Source organism: Perna viridis, chromosome 5 (assembly GCF_037379345.1).
Source record: "Perna viridis isolate PV_CMFRI_1.1 ecotype Kerala chromosome 5, ASM3737934v1, whole genome shotgun sequence".
Taxonomy (NCBI): Eukaryota; Metazoa; Mollusca; class Bivalvia; order Mytilida; family Mytilidae; genus Perna; species Perna viridis.
Window position 1 is genome coordinate 48271250 of NC_142449.1, and position 18373 is coordinate 48289622.

At 34.8% G+C, this 18373-nt stretch overlaps 1 protein-coding gene across 2 annotated transcripts; it reads right to left on the reverse strand.

The window, feature by feature from the left end:
• On the reverse strand, positions 1–18214 carry LOC148618037 (uncharacterized). 2 transcript variants are annotated; one of them, XM_088585861.1, is made up of 5 exons: positions 18154–18214; positions 14361–14421; positions 3386–10886; positions 2663–2849; positions 1–1216 (listed from the first exon to the last, which is right to left on the reverse strand). In XM_088585861.1, exons 3-5 carry the CDS (start codon positions 10883–10885, stop codon positions 294–296), a joined length of 8610 nt encoding a protein of 2869 aa, XP_088441987.1. In that variant the 5' UTR covers position 10886; positions 14361–14421; positions 18154–18214; the 3' UTR covers positions 1–293. The 2 variants fall into 2 exon arrangements, with proteins under 2 accessions (XP_088441987.1, XP_088441986.1); XM_088585860.1 differs by having other exon boundaries at positions 18137–18208.
• Between the last annotated feature and the right edge of the window lie 159 nt (positions 18215–18373).

The following is an 18373-nucleotide window of genomic DNA, read 5'->3' on the forward strand; positions in this document are numbered from 1 at the left end:
AAAACTAGTTGTATTATTATTCACATTCTGTGAATAAAACATAAATAATGCCAAACAGGTTTATGTAATACAATTAAACAGTGTAGTAAGCATGACCAATTTCAGCACAGTGCAAGAGAAGATAACTCTCAAAATTAAACATAAAATAATACAACCTGTGCATTAAGTGCACTGAATATATAGGTCAGCAAGTATTTTTACACTAATCGAATGTCCATGGAAATAGTATTGCCTATAGCCTCATCCTTTCTCCCCTCTTCAAGGATGAAGAAGGGTTTTTAGATATTTAGGTTTTAAAACTCCATAGCCATGCTTTGTGCAATGTCACGAGAAATTGCATCATATTCAGCCTCAATCTGTCGCCTTTCTTCAACAACAGGATACAATTTCTGTGGAGACAGAACAGGCATTTCAATTGGTCTATCTTTCTGCACATGACCTTCAGCTACATTTAAAAGGTCATTCTCTCTAACTTTATTCCACACAGGTGCAGCAGATGATAAATCTAACAATGTGTAACTTTCAGAGCATACAACATTTTCAATTCCAGTCTTGCCATTATTTTCTTTTTGCAGCTGTTTCATTGGAGGACTTTGGCAAACAGTAGGAATTGGATGTTCCTCCATGTAACTGACCAAACTGTTATTAGAATCAAAATAACCATCATCTTCAAGAATTTTGTAGGCATCCAAAAATAAGCCATTTGGAGACCTCATGATGGTTTTGTTCTGGTTACCACCCGTTCCAGGTTGGTTTCTGTCAGATGTAACTGTTTGACTACTAAATTCATAATCTAATGGCAAAGTAGCACTGGACGATGATGAATTTTCTTCTATCGAGGGTGAAATTCCCATAATTGGAGAAAGGTCTCTGGAGTTTGGGCTCATACCACTGAAGTTACTACCTGGGAAATCCTCTAAGTGTCCACTCTTACTGGTATAGTATGTTAAGTCAGAAATAAAATTTCTAGTCACTCCACCAGTTATCTGACAGTTTCCCTGTGGGAAGGGGAAATTGGATGAATACATGTTCAACATGTGTGACTTGACATCAGCTAAGTCATTCAGCAAATTCTGAACTTCCGGTTCATGTTTTGAGAAAACAACATCCTCTGAACTGCAAATTAAGTAGGATTGTTGTGAAGAAGACAGAGCCAGCTTGTTTGGATCAGCAGAGGTATTGCCTAACATCAACCAGTTTTGTTCAGTATTAGACCCTGAAATTGAAGACATTTTATAACTTGTCATATATGTCTTAATTTAATTTGTTGATTTCTCTTCTGGGCAAGATAGGTTATTTGCCATAAACTAACTTGCTACTGTGATGTCATCAATGTTGATCGGTCTGCTTTACGCAATTCACATTCCCAACTAAATAAGGCTTTGATGAAAGGGAAAATCTTAATTTTGACAGGAATTGGTAAAAAATTAAATTATGAAAAAAAAACAAAAAAAAAACATTCAAAACAAGAGTTACCAAGACTTCAGTTTAGATGTACCTTTCCAATTCATTATAACCTGAAAGTTTCACTAAAATTCATTAAGTATTGTAAAATAAGGACTTAAGAAAACAAAGAGTAACAGACAGATTGACAAAAACCCTATTCATTACAGTGAAAATCCTGAAAAAAAACCCCAAAATCTGTCTCAAAAAGATGTTTTCAAGTCCCTTTTAAAACAGGTATATCAGTTCAATGTATTTTAAACATAAGTAAACCAAACACCTATCTAAAATAGAAATACTATGAGCGAACTAACTAAGAGATTACCCTCCACTTCAAAGGGACTTAAATGTAAAATGCTTGTTGGATTATCTCTCCTTCATGTAAATCAACACATTAAACCCAACCTTCCTGTAAAATTTCTTTAAAATCACTCGAGCGGTTTAGGAGTTGTGCTTATAAGGTTTTACCATGTAAAGTACTTCATTTGGCTTGTCTCCTTTTAAAGTCCTCCAACAGTAATCATATTCCTCCATGCACATCTACATTTGATACCCAACCTTTCTATAAAAATACATAAAAATCCCTTGAGTGGTTTAGGAGAAGTTGCCCTTATTATGGTTTTACCCTATAAAACCCTTAATTTGGCTTAGGAGTCCTCTGACAGTAATTACAAAACTTCCTATAAAATTTCAGCAAAATCCCTTGAGCATTGTAGGAGGAGTTGCGCTTACAAGAAATGTGGAAACAGACAGACAGTGATTCCTATATACCCCCAAAAAACTTAGTTTGCGAGGGGTATAATTAAACAAATTCTGCTTAGACAGGTCTCCCAGTATAATCAAGCAAAAGGAAATATAATGATATTCCTTTTACTAAGGCAAGAAATAAAAAACCAAACATTTCCCCTTCCCTAAATACCTATATTGGGAGGGGAATCAGGTAATTTAAAAGGCATGGACTTGAAGGGGGCTGCTCTAGAATACATGCCCTCCCCAAAAGTTGGGATTTTTTTTGCACGAAATATTGATTTTTCACAAATTCAACCACATTAATTCTCTTGCTTTAGTCTACTTCACCTTTAATTATATTTCCCTCCCCAAATTCCTGGATATGCCAATGTAAATTAAAGTAATTTATTTTAAAGTCAGCAAAAAATTAATTTACAAAGGCTAATACTGAAATAAAGACAGGAAACCCATTACTTAATCAGGTTTATACCTGAATCAAGTCTTAAACATGTCTTCATGATATTGACAGCTCTTCTAAATATCTCTCTATATGACCTGTGTTTGGAAGACCTCACATGTGCATCGTAGTGAAACTTCATATCAAAACTCATATTGCACAGTATACAATGGTAATGATTATCACTGTGTTCCTCCCTACCATGGGCTGACTTCTCTTCCTGTAAAATCAATGGATCAAAATGACAGAATCATTCCAGTAAATTAATTGGTAAAAATTAAATCATCAGATTTTTTTCACATTTTCCTAGTGAGGTTGTCTCAATGGTATTCCCCTTATTTCTCTATCAGGTACAGCCAGCATTAATGGCCCAGCACACCTATAGTAAATTGGGTAAACAGTACGTTAGGGATACCCCACATTTATAGTAAGTTGATATCGGACAGCGCCAAATTCACATACAATGCATGCCCAATATATATAAAACAACACACCAAATTTGAACCAATCAATCCATTGGAAGCTAAGATTTTTATAGATGAAACCATTGAGGACTGACAGACGGGCAGACAGACATTCACCTGTCAACAATACAGAGGATATAATATAATAGTTGTGGCAAGTATATTAATGAAAGTTCCAGGATTTGGATATTGGTCAAATTACTTCATGTATAAATACTTTTATGTCCTGTACTTGTTTAGTGCTTAATCAAATTTCCCTAACAGTTTAATCTTACTATATAAAATAATATACCTTAGATGTGAAAAGTAGTCCACATTTAGAACATCTGTAGGGGTGTTTTGATCTGATGTGATATAGCAGCTGTGATGCACATACAATGGTTTTACAGAACCTGCAAGCACGGTTGGTATATTGTTTCTGAAGTTTCTTTAAAGCCATTGACTTCAGTTTGATGATCTTCTGCTCCTGGGGATCAGTGACGCATCTCACCTTGACCTTTTCTCCATTTGCTAAAGTTTTCACCTCTGTTTTAGCTTTTGAAACAGTATTAGAAATTCTAAGTGTCTTCAGTGATTTTAGTACAGACTTTTTACTGAGTTTTTTGCTGAGATTTCTAGTATATTTCCTTTTCTTGCGGGTCGTATCTTTGACTGTTTTGTCTCCTTCATTAGTCAAATCATCACAGTAGTTTCCTCCCACAGAAGTGTCTGGATGGCCATCTGTCTCATCATTTATTTTCTGCTTTTTACCTCTAGATCCATGTTCACTTCTGCCAAATTTCAGCTTCCGTTTGGAACTTTTCACCTTATTTTCCTCATGTTCACCACTATTTAAATCTACAAATGAACAATCATTTCTATTCACATCATAAGTTTTAATTTCTTCAACATTCATAACAATACCTTTTTCTGACGATTTCTTTCTAGAATCTTCTTCTTCATTGTGTATATTGTTATCATTTACATTAGTCAGTTTTCCTCTAGGTTTCGACCGATTTTGTTTTAATCTGGACGATTTTCCCCTTGTTTTTTGCTCTGACATTTTATCTTTAACTTCTTTCATAACTCTATTTCTTGTCTTTATAGGAGAAAACTTATCATCTACGACTAATTCTCTTGTCTTTAATTTTTTTGCTTTATCCTTACCACCAGTAGATTTCTCACTAGGGCTTTTAAGTTTCCTTTTCCTCCTTATTTTTGGTGTACCAGAGGAACTTTCATAATTTCCGAAGGAATGGACAGGAGTAGAAGTACATGAGAAAGAGGCTCTCACACATTGTTTTCTCACCATTACTTTTTCAGCTGACTGAGTCACAATAACTCTTCCCCTAGTAATATCAATATTCAGCCTTTCAAGGATAGGAACAAGCCATTTTCCTGTAGGTTTTTCTGGAGTCTGTGGCTTTTCAGCAATAGGTATTGTGCCATTATTGCCATTGTCTGAGGATGAAAAATCTTGTGGGTTTGTTTCAAGATCCTTTTGAGATGTCTGTGATACATCATCATCAGTTTTAGCAGTAGATGAAATGTTTGTAACAGATTTACCCTTCTCTGATGCAGCAGCTGATATCAAAGCTAGTTTTTTGCTGTTTGATGCCTCGGGCAGTTCTATTTTGTTATTGATTTTTGCCCTAACATGTTCAAGTAGTTTGTTAATACGTTGATCAATCAGGCTTTCAAGTTTGCTCTTGGTTATTTCTCCTTCTACAATTTCAACATCAGAGGAAGATTGACTAGCCCCTCTATGTGAGATACTGGTGCTCAAATCAGAGGAAGATTGACTAACCCCTCTATGTGAGGTACTGGTACTCAAATCAGAGGAAGATTGACTAGCCCCTCTATGTGAGGTACTGGTACTCAAGTCATTATTTGTTACACTGTTTTCACCAACAGAAGTGCTTATCATTGTTTGTATGTTACAGGAGTTAGGATTGGTTGATTGAATGTTACAGGAATAAATGTTGGCAGATTCTTCTACACTTAAGTCTTCACATCCCTTTTTATCGGTAATGCAAGGCTGACAACCACTTTGGAATTTAGATGATGACTCCACAGGGGATTGATTAGGGCTTTCATGAATTATTGAATGAGCATTACTTTTTGGATTAGCACTTTCACCATTGTAAAATGTCTGTGTTTCTACAGTTTTATTGCATATTGTGTCCTCATTCAGCATTCCATTTCCAAGGGATAACAGACCTAAAACAGCATCAGTCTTAGGGGATAATACTTTTGGCTTGCTTTTATCTGATGCTAGTTTCTCTGGTGATAAACCAAAGGTCTTTGACATAGTTATTTCAAAATCAATGGACTTCTGATCATCATCTGCATTTGATTCTGTAAAAGAGCTTGATAGGCTTTTCTCAGAGACAAAGCTACTAACATTTTCTAGTGTTAAATCGTCTAGAGTACTTTGGTCATCCTTAAGGTTTACATTGTGTTCTGTAGTTGATATTATTTCTGACTGGTCTTGACAGAGATCTGTTTGAACTCTTTCATCTTCTCTTTTCAATGGTCTTTCACTGAAATCCATTTGATTTTGCCTCAACTTCACTTGCTGACGATTTTTTACAGGGCGGCCACATCTTTTTCTATTTTCAGGATCTGCACAGTCTTTTTTATCAGTCAAGTTTCTGCTGTCAACATTTTTGGGTTTCCGGCCAGGTTTCTTTCTAGTTTTAAGATTTCTTTTGTCATTTTCCTTATTTTTGTCTGTATTAACATTACCGCCACATTTACCCAACTTCTGAGTTCTGTTCCTAGTCTCAACTTGTCTAATACTTCTATTTTCTGCTGATTTCCGTCTAGTAAGAACAGGTTCATCAGAAAAGCAGTATGGCTGGTTTGAGTTGGTAACTTTCACGTTACATAAGAAGTTCATGGCTTCTTGCATTAAGGTATTTTCTGTTGTACATCTCAATGAATATTTCCTAGTACTGCTTCTTTCACATCTATTACTTTTGATGTCGTTAGTGTCAGCTTTCCTGGATTTATACTTTCTTCTCCTACCACAAAATCTGTGCCTACTCGCTTCTTGAGATTTTTCAGAGCCACTGCTTTCATGGTTTCCCAAGGCAATATTTTTGTCTATGATATCAGATGTGTTCTTTAGAGTTTGGTCCTCATGTGCACCTCCAGGAATATCAGAATCAGGAGAAACTGTATTGTCAGTTGTAATTTTTGACACCGTTTCTGACGAGTTATCTCCCTTTTCATATTCATATAATTCAGTGGAGCAAGATGAGACTGAGCCACTTCTCTCGGCTTGTAAACCAGTCTGATTAGAACTTGTTTCCTTTTGAAGTTCCTTTGTAACCAAAAGAACATTTTTCTCTGACACTAATGAGTCAGAAGGGAGTTTGTTGTCTACTGATTCTGACCCAGAGAGGTCGTCTACTGAACAGTTCATATAACTACTTTCACCATATTCAAACGTCTCTTCAAGCTGCTCTTCCAATCTACTTTTGGCTATTTCTGAAGACTGTGTTGTCACATCAGAGCTTACAGGATTTCCAGTACCAATATTTGGGCAATTTTCTGTCACGAGCAATGAGCACAACACCTCTACCTTTTTGTCTGTAACAACCCCATAATCATCTATCTCATTCAAAGGAATATTCAAAGGAGCATGACATCCTTCGAGAGGATCATACATTTTGTCACCAATTACACAGTCATTTCTGTAAAATCCCCTTCCCTTGTCAAATTTTCTCAAAAACTCTTCACGAACTGTAGGTTTAGGAATTTCATCAAGACATGTAATGATCCAAGGTCTGAGAATTTCTGACTTATCCTTGTTGTACTTCTCATCACATAACTTTTCCATATGTTTGTTTCTTAGAGCTTTATCAGTATCTGCCTTGGAACACGAACTTTTATTGGGGCTATTGTTGTTTTCATCTGTGTCTAAGTCTGTTTCATCATAGACATGGCAGCCCAAAGGAAGGGCTATAGGACAGTAACCCCGTTCCAGGAAACTAAAACTTTGGTCAGGGTTTGTTGGGGATGCTTTGGAAACAGTAGTCTTTGGATCTGGTGTACTGCAACTACTCTTACCAATACCATCTATCAGCTCTTCATAGAAACCCCCAGGTTCAATCTTAAGACATTCCTTTAAAGTATTTTCCAAATCTTCAACAAAAGAATAGTTTAATGCTTCGTCATCGTCAATGACAATAACATCTTCATTTCTTTGACTTGCCAAGGGATTTTCTCTGTTTGTTGAACTATCATCAGTATGTTCTTTTTGAAAACTCTGATTTTGAAATGCTTGTTTAATTTTATTTGTGGACTGAGTATCAGAATAATCTATATCATCTTCACTTCTCTGATATGGCAAAGTAGCATTGATATTAGTCATTGAACAAGTGTCTGAATCAACCAAATCTTTGTCACTTCCTTGATCCTGTAGAGGATTACCTCCCTTGCTCACTGAAAGACTATCAACATCAATGACTTCCTGGTTGTTACTATCTTTAAGCAAGGAATTTTTCAGTGATGGAATATTGACTTCATCACTGCAGTGATTTGGCCATAAATTGTTTCCAACATTTGTCATACAAATCACTGTACCAATTCCCATGTTACTCCCATCAATATCCATAGTATGATCTAAACCAATGTCACTTTGCTCCTTGCTTCCAAAAACTAAGTTATCATTTTCTACATTCTGAAACTCTTGTACCATTGGGATTTTTCTAAGACTTTTATCATTTGGCCCAGAGTTATTTGCACAATTTATTTTATGCTTGTTTTTCTCAACTGCAGAATCAAAAACGCATCTAAATATATTTCGATCACAAGCCTCCAAAACATTAGACTTGGTATAGTCGATGTTTGTGCTTTTGTCTTTCTCGTCAATTTGGCTCATATTAGACATTACTTTATTCTTTTTATGACCACCTATATCCTTGTCACAAGAAATTTGTTGATTTTGTGTATTGATTTCATTATGAGCACTAGATTTATCCATGGGCTCTGAAGCTTTTTTCCCAAGATTTTGACTTTCTTTTGAACTGAACACTAAATTGACCACTTGAGAAAGAGTATTAAGAAATTCATGGTTAGATTTTTTCTTGTTTTTATCCAGCACACATAGATGTTTCTTTGACTTTCCCATTTTTACTTCGCTAATTTGTGCAGCAGTTTTATTAGTCCGTGGTAGATATTCTGGATTAATGTTGTGTTCTGGGTTCAATGAAGAATTGCAGTCAACAGTTTTTCGATCCCGTAAAAGTTGCTGATTGTTATTCACTTTATCACCTTTCTTTGTGCTCTGATCCACTTTAGAGTCATGACATTTAACCTTGATAAGTTTGTCAGATTTTGCCTTCTTGTTTCTATCTGGGGTTGATCTCCTTGCCTGAGTATTTTTCCGTTGGACATCACTCTTATCATCCTTTTTTTCACTTCTGTCTTTCAGGCTACAAGATCTACTGCTTGTGTTACAAGAGAGATCTTTAGAACAAGATCTTTCAGTTGTGCTAGCAGTGCTCGAGTAAAATTGTTTAGTGCTGACAGTGTATGACCTTTCGGAATGTGCATTGACATTAGTTGTGCTTTCAAGATTTGTGCTATTAACAGTGTTTGTGCTATCAGTAAATCCAGCAGAGCTTCTTAAACATGCTTTATCTGAACATACGTTAGTACTATCAGTGCTCTCATTATCAAAGGAGGTCGACCTCACGGTTCCCTTTTTTCTGCTTACATTACTAGATCTACATACTATAGCAGTGCTGCTAATTCCACTTGCGCTTGCAGTGCTCACAACATCTAGTAACATTGTGCTACTGGAAATTGTACTATTGCATTCACTATTTATGCAACAACTTTCCTTCTCTAACAAACCTGTGCATTCAATGCCACCAAGGATGTCTGATAGTTGTGGTTTACAGGTTAGACTGTTATCAACTTGCATTGTCTCTGTTCCTGTGGATAGACTAGAAGCATTACATGAAGTATTTCCATTGTCAAAATTGTTTTCTTTTCTGCTATCTTTTACTGTAGCCTGAGGAGAACACAAACTGGTTGTAGTTTTACTTGGATTGACAATGACATTCTCTTGTTGAGGAGAGCACACTTTGGCTGGTGTTTCACTTGGATTGACAATGACATTCTCTTGTTGAGGAGAGCACACTTTGGCTGGTGTTTCACTTGGATTGACAATGACATTCTCCTGTTGAGGAGAGCACAATTTGGCTGGTGTTTCACTTGGATTGACAATGACATTCTCCTGTCGAGGAGAGCACACTTTGGCTGGTGTTTTACTTGGATTGACTATGATACTCTCTTGTTCTTGTTCTTTTCCTTTACCAACATCAACCTTTTTTGCCATTTCAAGACTTGCAGCAACACATTTCCCATCTCTATCCAATTTTTTATTGATGGAAACATTAGAAACATTACTTTCTTTCAGTATAGGAAGTCTACAGCTTTTAGCTTTACTGACTATCAATTCCTCATTTTTTACATCAGTTGTTCCATGGTTTTCTTCAACTTTTTCATCTATGATATTTCTCAGTGCAGTTTGAAGTAAACTAGAACTCTGGACCAATTTTGATTTCACTTCTTTTCTTACATCTTGTATTTTCTTCTCCATCTTTTTGGAATTTTTAACAGCTCCATTTTCTTTTCCCTTTGAAGCAAGCATGTGAGAGTTTGGTTGTTTTTTGCCTAGACTGTACTTCTGTGAAGTCCCATTAGAACCTTGACAGTTTGTATAGAACACTGGACTATTTGTACGACTTCCACCATCAATCTGCTGATGGCTATAGGTATGGTCCTGAATAAAACCATGTCGTGGAAAATGCTCATGGTTGATTGTACATAACCTTTTTCCTAAAGCATTTGTTCTTTGGATATCAGTCATACGAGTTGAACTTTGGCCTCCTATTGCATGTAACTGTTGAAAGTTCTGTAACCTCCCAACACCTGCATTGTTGTTCAGCATGTCTGCATGTATTTTTGTTTCTGTCTTGTTTGCAATATCCTGCAAAAGTTTGCTGTATGGACCGTCTTCGATCATTTTTTCTACAGCAGCTGTTTCCATGCGATCAGTAATCACACGCTTGTAGAGGTTATTATTTTGGTCAGTAATAATAGGAGGACAACCAGCAGCATCATTCATACACTGCTTTGACAATTGTTCAAAGTCAGAAATTGGTAATCCTTTCACCTTCTGGTTGTCTTGTAGATTTTTCCCATTTGTTTCATTTTCTGTTGGCAAATGTACATCTTCATTATATCTCCCACTTCGATTCTGGAAGTCACATGATTCATTATCAATTGACCTACTTGTCAAGCGCTCAAATTCATGAATTGGTAGCCTATGTCGCATGCTAGGATTTACGTAGATACTATCACCTGTATAAATCCTACCTCCATCATTGTATTGGAATGTAGAATTTCTGACATAATCTCCATTGGGAAGATAATTTTCTTGTTTATGGCTTCCCATGGTAACTTCATACTGGTTTCCGACCAAAGAAGCTCCTGACCTTTGATTTGCCATTCTTCTTTGAGCTATGGTTCTGAAAGCACTTGGGTGATTAGATATGGTTGAATATCTGGGCGATGAATAAGTAAAATAAAATTCTTGACTCTGACACATTAACCTTCGACATCTGATCATATTTGGATTGACCCCATGACCTTGATTTCCATAATGTGGGCTGAAGTCAACAGAATGGCTGATTTGTGACTGTGAATTAAGAATTCTGAATCTGTTCTGCTGAACCAGAAGATGAGGTGGTAGAGGACATCCATACTCATCCACTACTCGTCTTCCATACATCCTGTAAAATAAAATGCTATGTTTAGGTACATGTAATGTCATAACAAGAGGCTCCCAGGAGCATCAATTGCTCACCTGGTTGAAATTTGCCTTTTAAAGGCAATAACTTTAACAAGAAGTTGTCCAACAATTTTGACTCAAGAAGTCTTTGGTAGAACTTGTCATAAGATCTTTTCAACAATTGAAAGTTTCTTTTAATCTACCATAGTTTTCAAGATATTGACTGAAAACTGTAAAAAAAAAATGTCATTTTCTCCTTTCAAGGACAATAACTCTTACGAGGACTCATCTGACAATTTTTATCCCTGAAGACTTTTGTAGTCCAAATAATATGGATCATTTCAGCTATTGAAAGAATTGGCTAAACCTAACGGTTTGGAGATATATGTGAAAAACTACTGTCTGACACCTATGTTCTATTGTTAGTAACAGCAGCCATGTTTTACGACAAATCAAAAATTCCTACATCAGTTCTATGCAGGATACCCAAAGGAACATTCATACCAAGCTTTGTTCCAATTGGTCAAGTAGTGTCAGAAGAGAAGAGTTCTGAAAAATTGTTAATGACGACGACGAATGTCAATTGACGGCAATAGCTCAACCTCAAGTCACTTTATCAACAAACTGAAGGTAATATAAGATATTCCATGCTATGTCATGCAAAGAATACCCCTACTCAACCATCTATGGTAAACAGGAAGTAGAAAAGTGACAAACCTGAAAAGGGGATGCATAGTACAGGTTATCATGGAAAAGCAATATACAATATGTCTAAGCTTTCCCTCGAATAAAAGTAGAGAAATTTGTTTCATTATGCATCACCTAAATAATTGCTAAGTCATGCAATTAACAGGAAGCAGATAAGCAACACACCTGAAAAGTGTAGGTGTAACATCCAATAGTATCCTGTGTGAAACACTTTCCACAGGGAAAAAAATATATCAAATTTAATCGGGAGTATTTAATTATAGTGAAATGTTTTCAATGGCTGTTTAATTGTTTCCTTAAACTCAATATTATCATGATGTCTGGAATGGCTTCCTTCAGAGGCACTATTAAACTTGAGACTCTAGAGAGCCTGAATCACTCGCCTGGTTTGATAAGCTATATTCAGTTTTTTTGTAAATTCGTGGAAAATTCCAACGATCATTTTGTGCAGGATACCCTAAGGAACAATTATACCAACTTTCATTGAATTCTGAGAAGATTTTTGAAAATAATAACATCAAAAACAGCAAAAAACATCTAAAAGAATAGGCAATAACTCCAACATGGGTCAACAGATTTTCACCAAAATTTGACCACAGATAGATGCTGAACACTTTTATTTCGTCTGAATTTTGTTAAATCTATCAATTTTGGAGATATATGCAAAAAACGTTTACATGACCCCTATGTTCTATATTTAGTAATGGCAACCATGTTTATTGACCTATCAAAAATTAAAGCTTAAATTTTGTGTAGGATACCTTAAGGAACAATCATTCTAAGTTTCGTCCAAATCCACTGAGTAGTTTCAATTGAGAAGATGTTTGAAAAATTGTTTAATGACAATGAAGGACACCATGTGATGATAATAGCTAACATGGCCTATGGCATGGTGAGCTAAAAAATGTGGGCCTTGGTTAATGTGAGTGTTCATGATTTGGATAGTTTTTGATGCGACAAGTTTTCCAGGAAGTTTTTAGATATCAATTATCATCCAGAATATTATTTCATGGGATTTTTTACACACAGTTTTTTATCCAGGATATTATGTAATGGCTAAATATCCTCCTGGAAAATATTTACTTACATATTCATCTATATTTTCTAAAAATGTTAATAATTCCTAGGATATTAAAACAATAAAGTTTTATCAAAAAAAATTTCAATAACAAAACATTACACTATCATATTAAATGTTTTATTTGTTTTAGGTACTGCTTGGTTTCCACTTAAATTGATATTTACACTTGACAGGGAAAATTTTCAATTTATATTGACAACAATACACAAGCAAATCCAACTAAATCAAGTAAAAATACTCATTAATACTGCTATTTTTAATTTTCTAACACATGACTTATCTATTGTGTATGAATTCTGTTCACTATTTAAAAGTATAAAAATATCAAAGGTACAATGAGGAATACTTCTAGCTGTTTCCTTATAACTCTCTTTATAAGTCACTCACTTGGTTTTAAATTTTAGCCTTTTAAGGGCAATACTCTAACAAGAAGTTGTTCAACAATTTTGACTCAATGAAGACTTTGGTAGGACATCATAAGGGTCATTTCATCAATTGAAGTTTCTTTCAATCTATTATAGTTTTCAAGATATTGGCTGAAAACTGCTACAAACATCATTGTTCACCTTTCAAGAGAAATAACTCTAGTAAGGAGATGTCCAACAACTTTGAACCCTGCAGACTTTTGTAGGCCTTATCATATGGATCATTTCAACAACTGAATGTTTTTTTTTTCTATCATAGTTTTTCGGATATTGGATGAAAACTTAAAAAAAACCAAGAAGCTATTTTTCACCTTTCACAGGTAATAACTCTAACAGAGTTGTCCCACAATTTCAAACGATTTGAGACTATTGTAGACCTTATCAATAATACCATATCAACAACTGAATGTTTTTTCCTATCCATTATAGTTCTCATAACATTGGCTGAAAACTGCCAAAATGGTCATTTTTCACCTTTCAAGGGCTGTAACTCCCAACAGGGATTTGTCAAACCATTTTGACTTGAGACTTTTTGTATGCCTTATCATAAAGATCATTTCATCAATTGAAATCTTTTTTCTAACTATTATAGTTTTCAAAATATTGGCTGAAAACTGCAAAAACCATCATTTTTCACTTTTTAAGGGCAATGACTCTATCACTGAGTTGTCCAACAACTTCAAACTAATGGAGTCTGTTGTAGGCCTTATCAATAAGATCATTTCATCTATTGAACGTTTTTTCTGATCTATTATACAGACATAGTTTTACGGAACCAACCAAAAAAGCGGACATTGTCAAAATCGGAAGTACACATACGGTAAAAAAAAAAGATCCGTAACAGTAAATTCTGGATTTTAAAGAGCAGATTTCTGCTTTAAAGCGGAAGAAAATCATGTCTGATTAAAGTTTTCAAGATAATGGTGGAAAACTGCAAAAACCGTTGTTTTTCGCCTTTCAAGGGCAATAACTCTAATAGATTGAATAATATTGAAACAATTAGCATGGTAAGAAAATACAGACATCAGTTGTATTAGCCAAAAAAATCTAGGGCCGGTCAAATCACATACTTTCTATTGGGCCTTATCAAAATACACATTCATGAAGTTTTAGTCAACTAATATGGGATTTTTCTCAAAGCTGAAAAAATCAAATCACATTTTTGACTAAAATGACAAAATCACTATTATTAATGCACATGATAATTCCTTAAATTACAATAATAGAATAATTTTCATAAGCTCAGTCATAAAAAACTTACTTGGTTTGTTTAACTGTAACTCTCAGTTATAAATACATTTCTGTAAATCCTCCTAGCACCTCTGTAAAATGAAACAATAGCATGCGAGTAAATTATCATACGAAATACTATCAGTGATTTTCCTGCTGTATTGGGGAAAAGGCCTGGCATTTGGAAAAAAGATCAAGTGTGAAGGCAAGGATTTTTACAGAGTACTTTTAAAATAATTTTTATTTAAATCCTTGATGAGGACTTAGGACCATTACAGTTTCCTTTGTATCCATGAGCTGACCTTTGGGTGACAAATTTGATACAATAGTGTGGTGAGAGGATTTTGTACATCTTACAAATCTCAATTCTAATCATTTACAAATCTTGAGACAACTTTTTAGGTCACAGTTTGGAATTTCACTACAAAAATTTGGGAATTTTCCAGCTTATTTCCCCTTTGAGAATGGGCTGAATTTCAGACCAAAAACAAAGGGTGGAAAATCACTTACAATGAGCAGATCCACTCCAACATGAAGCACATACAAACACCCAATTGTACATTAAGTTAACGTCATGCAGCAACAAAAATTATTAACAAAATAAATTGCCCAATCTAGTATATGAAATTTAAAATCGATCTATTCATTGGTAGCCAAGATTTTTGTGACAAAAATTTGCGCTATTGTTTCATACAGTGAAAAATGTTTAAGTCCCATGAAACAGGATGTTGGTATCAGACAGCACCCAAAATAGCTTACAACATATGGTCCATCTATATGAAGCCACAAACCAAATTTGAAATCAATCCATTTAATTTAAGCTGAGATAAAAGAGACTTAACTATGAAAGATGGGCAATGTGATTCAAATATACCACCCACATGTTCAGTGGAGATAAAAATACCTTCCAATAGGATTTAAAACATATATTGAATGTAAAATTTTCTCCACTTAAAACATATATACATAATATATCCCTGTAAGAAAATCTTTACTTGGTATTCAATGATTATAAAGAAAAGTTTGAACAAGTCTTACACATACAAAAGCTTTTAAGAGTTACCTTCCTTTGTAAGTGTTCTATTTAAATCCCATGGTTTTAGAGGCTGCCAAAATACATTATGCATCAAGTGCTCTAAAGTTTACAAGGCAATTTTAGTAAAGTTTCAAAAACCCAAGAGCAATAAGTCATTATATTCCAGTCAGGTTGCTCAGCACCTTTTGGCAAAAAATAAGGGCTAATTTTAGGGCTAATTCTATAAAAATAAAAACAGCTCAAAGAAAACATACCTATCTCTTAAAATTCAGTTCTAGTAAACTTTCATCATTCCTTTAAAATTAAACAGAAATACAGTTAATCATCAAGAACATTAGTTGAAGATTGTTTTGTCACTTTGAATTCTAAGGATCCATGAAAAACAGTGTAGAATGGTTTGTGTGAGTTCAATCCCTGTTTGCTATATATAAATATACTAGGGTTCAAATATGTAGTGGTCCAATGTTGGGACCCTCCATTTCTGAACCAGGACCTTTAAATCTTTTTTACTGAAGTCCTGGACTTCTCCTACACTTCATTGAGGACCTTTCATTTGTAATTTGAAAAAGTCCTTCAGCTATTACTCTTGAGAGCTAATTTAAACCCCTGATATATCCGTGTAGAAATGCTCAGCTCAATGTTATTTCAACCCTTATAGTTTTGTTATTTTTTAAAAGAAAAGGTAACATACTCATAAGAGTATTGTCTTTGGTCTCTATCCATCAAAATTCTACTTTTACTAACAGTTGCCCATCATCAAAAACCCATGGTTGATAAGCTATGTTGCATTCCTACAAAAAAATGAACAAGTAGGAAGATAAGGCAGTGTAATCAACAATGGGTTTCAATCCATGACTTTTACCAGTAAGACTTGTTAAGCATCAAAATTATAGGCATTAACCGTGCACAATGCATTCCAATTCATGAGACAAATTAATTTATGCAACAGACACATATTTTTCAAATAAATGGAGGCAATAACAATGACCTTCACCTTTGACCCACTGATATCAACTAATAGAGTTTTTGAGGCATTTTCACGAATTGTGTTAATTTCCATAGTTGCTGTTTTATATATTTACTCTATATTGAGCTGTGATATGTTGACAATACAGTTCTTTCTTTTTTTTTTTTATAATTTTTTTTTTTTATATAATTTTCAATGTATCCCCACCTTATTTTTTTTTGCACCTGTCCCAAGTCAGGAATATCTAGTCACTGTATGCCTAATTTTGTTTCGTCTTCACTTTCAGTTTGCTTATGTTGCTAGAGCATTTAGAGGCAACTATTTCGCTGTGCCCAGGGGTTGAAATTTTTTTTGGGAAGACCCAAGCCCTAGACTTTTTCATCTTTTGTACACTAAGCCCGAACAATGTTTTGTCAAGTCCAAATCGTAAGATATATAAATGCAATTTTGTTATCTGATATTCTTATGTATATTTCTATGTTTGCAGGGATAAGACACAGTGTCAATTGATTTCATCTTCCGGTCTGATGCCTTGTCATCAGCTTTCCGTTTCTGTGTTTTTTTAACCGTGAAATTGTAATTGAGCAACAATATTTTCCTCAAAAGTTTATCTACAAAAGTTGATCTTTATCATTCCAGCATGTCAAAAAATGTGTCAGGTTTGATTTAGACTTGAGAATGACTTATCAATAGATCGATCTAGTGAATACCCATTCTAAAAATAAAGTTATAAGTATTTATAGGTCAGGGAATAGATTCAGAAACAATTTAGATTTGCCATCCCCGATGGACTTATTTCATTGAAAAACAGCAAGTCTGAGGTTCAATTTTTTTAGTCTTGGGGATCAGGCTTTAGGAAATTTCAACCCCGCTGTGCATAAGTATGTTGTTGTTTTGGGGCCAGTTGCAACCTACCCAGTGGTGTGAGGGTTTCACTCTTGTTCAATGAAGACCCATAGGTGGGCTTGAGCTGACATTTTTCATCCTGGTGGAGTTGTTGACTGACATATTCACCATATCCATTCTCCTTATATTGTTAACAAAAATTCATGGGGACATGAGCCCTATCTGGGGTCATTCCATAAGCACTTGTCATATAAAAAAAAATCAATCCTTACACCTGCAGCTTATGGCAAGTTCCATACATGTAACTTAGCTAAGGAGTAACAAATGGAAATGGGGGTGCCAAACAGAAATGCATATAACAAAATTTTCAATTTTTTTTTCTCAAGTGAATCCACAATAAAGGCTAAGCCCATTTTTTTCTCATAGAACCCCTTAAAATAAACTCTTCTCAGAATTTTTTTTAATTTTTATTTTAGTGACAGAATTGGGTGGAGGTGCACTATGGAACTATTTTTCATGGTATGGGACCCAGATTCTATTTCAATTTTTCAGAGTCAAGTGTCCATGGGTCATACTTAGCAAAATAACAGTGTTAATTCATGTATATTGAAATATTAATTTAAGAAATAACACAAATAAAACCACACATACGCAAAACATCTTTATTAAACTAGACACACATTTTCCTTTCCTGTCGCACATGCAAAACAAATTTAAATCTAATAAACACAGGGACTGACTTCCACTAAATATGCAGTCTGAAAGGGGTTAGCTCCAAACTATGAAGTCGGGCTGTACGTTTGATAGTGGGAGCAAGCCCTGCGTAAAGGGACGAACCAATACTGTGGCGAATTGTCTAGCTTTTAGTGGGGTTCCTTGAAAGGTTTTCTTGGTTTCCAAACACCCAAACACATTTTTTATAGTCTTAAACGTATCTGTAATAATTCCAATTCGTTACCTGTTTGCCTATCTTACCAATTCTAGCAAATATTGTTGACAAATTATTTACGTTTCGTCTGTTCAAAGCGTCTGTTGCATTCTAACCTCTCTGGTGTTTTCTTCTGGCCGATAGGAAAAGTTTCGCGCCAAATTGTTGTATGAAAATTTGGCGGGAACATAAATCATAATTTAAGCATCGACCATTTTTTTTTATTCTGGGGGATTATTTTGAAAAACAATAGAATCAGTCCAAATT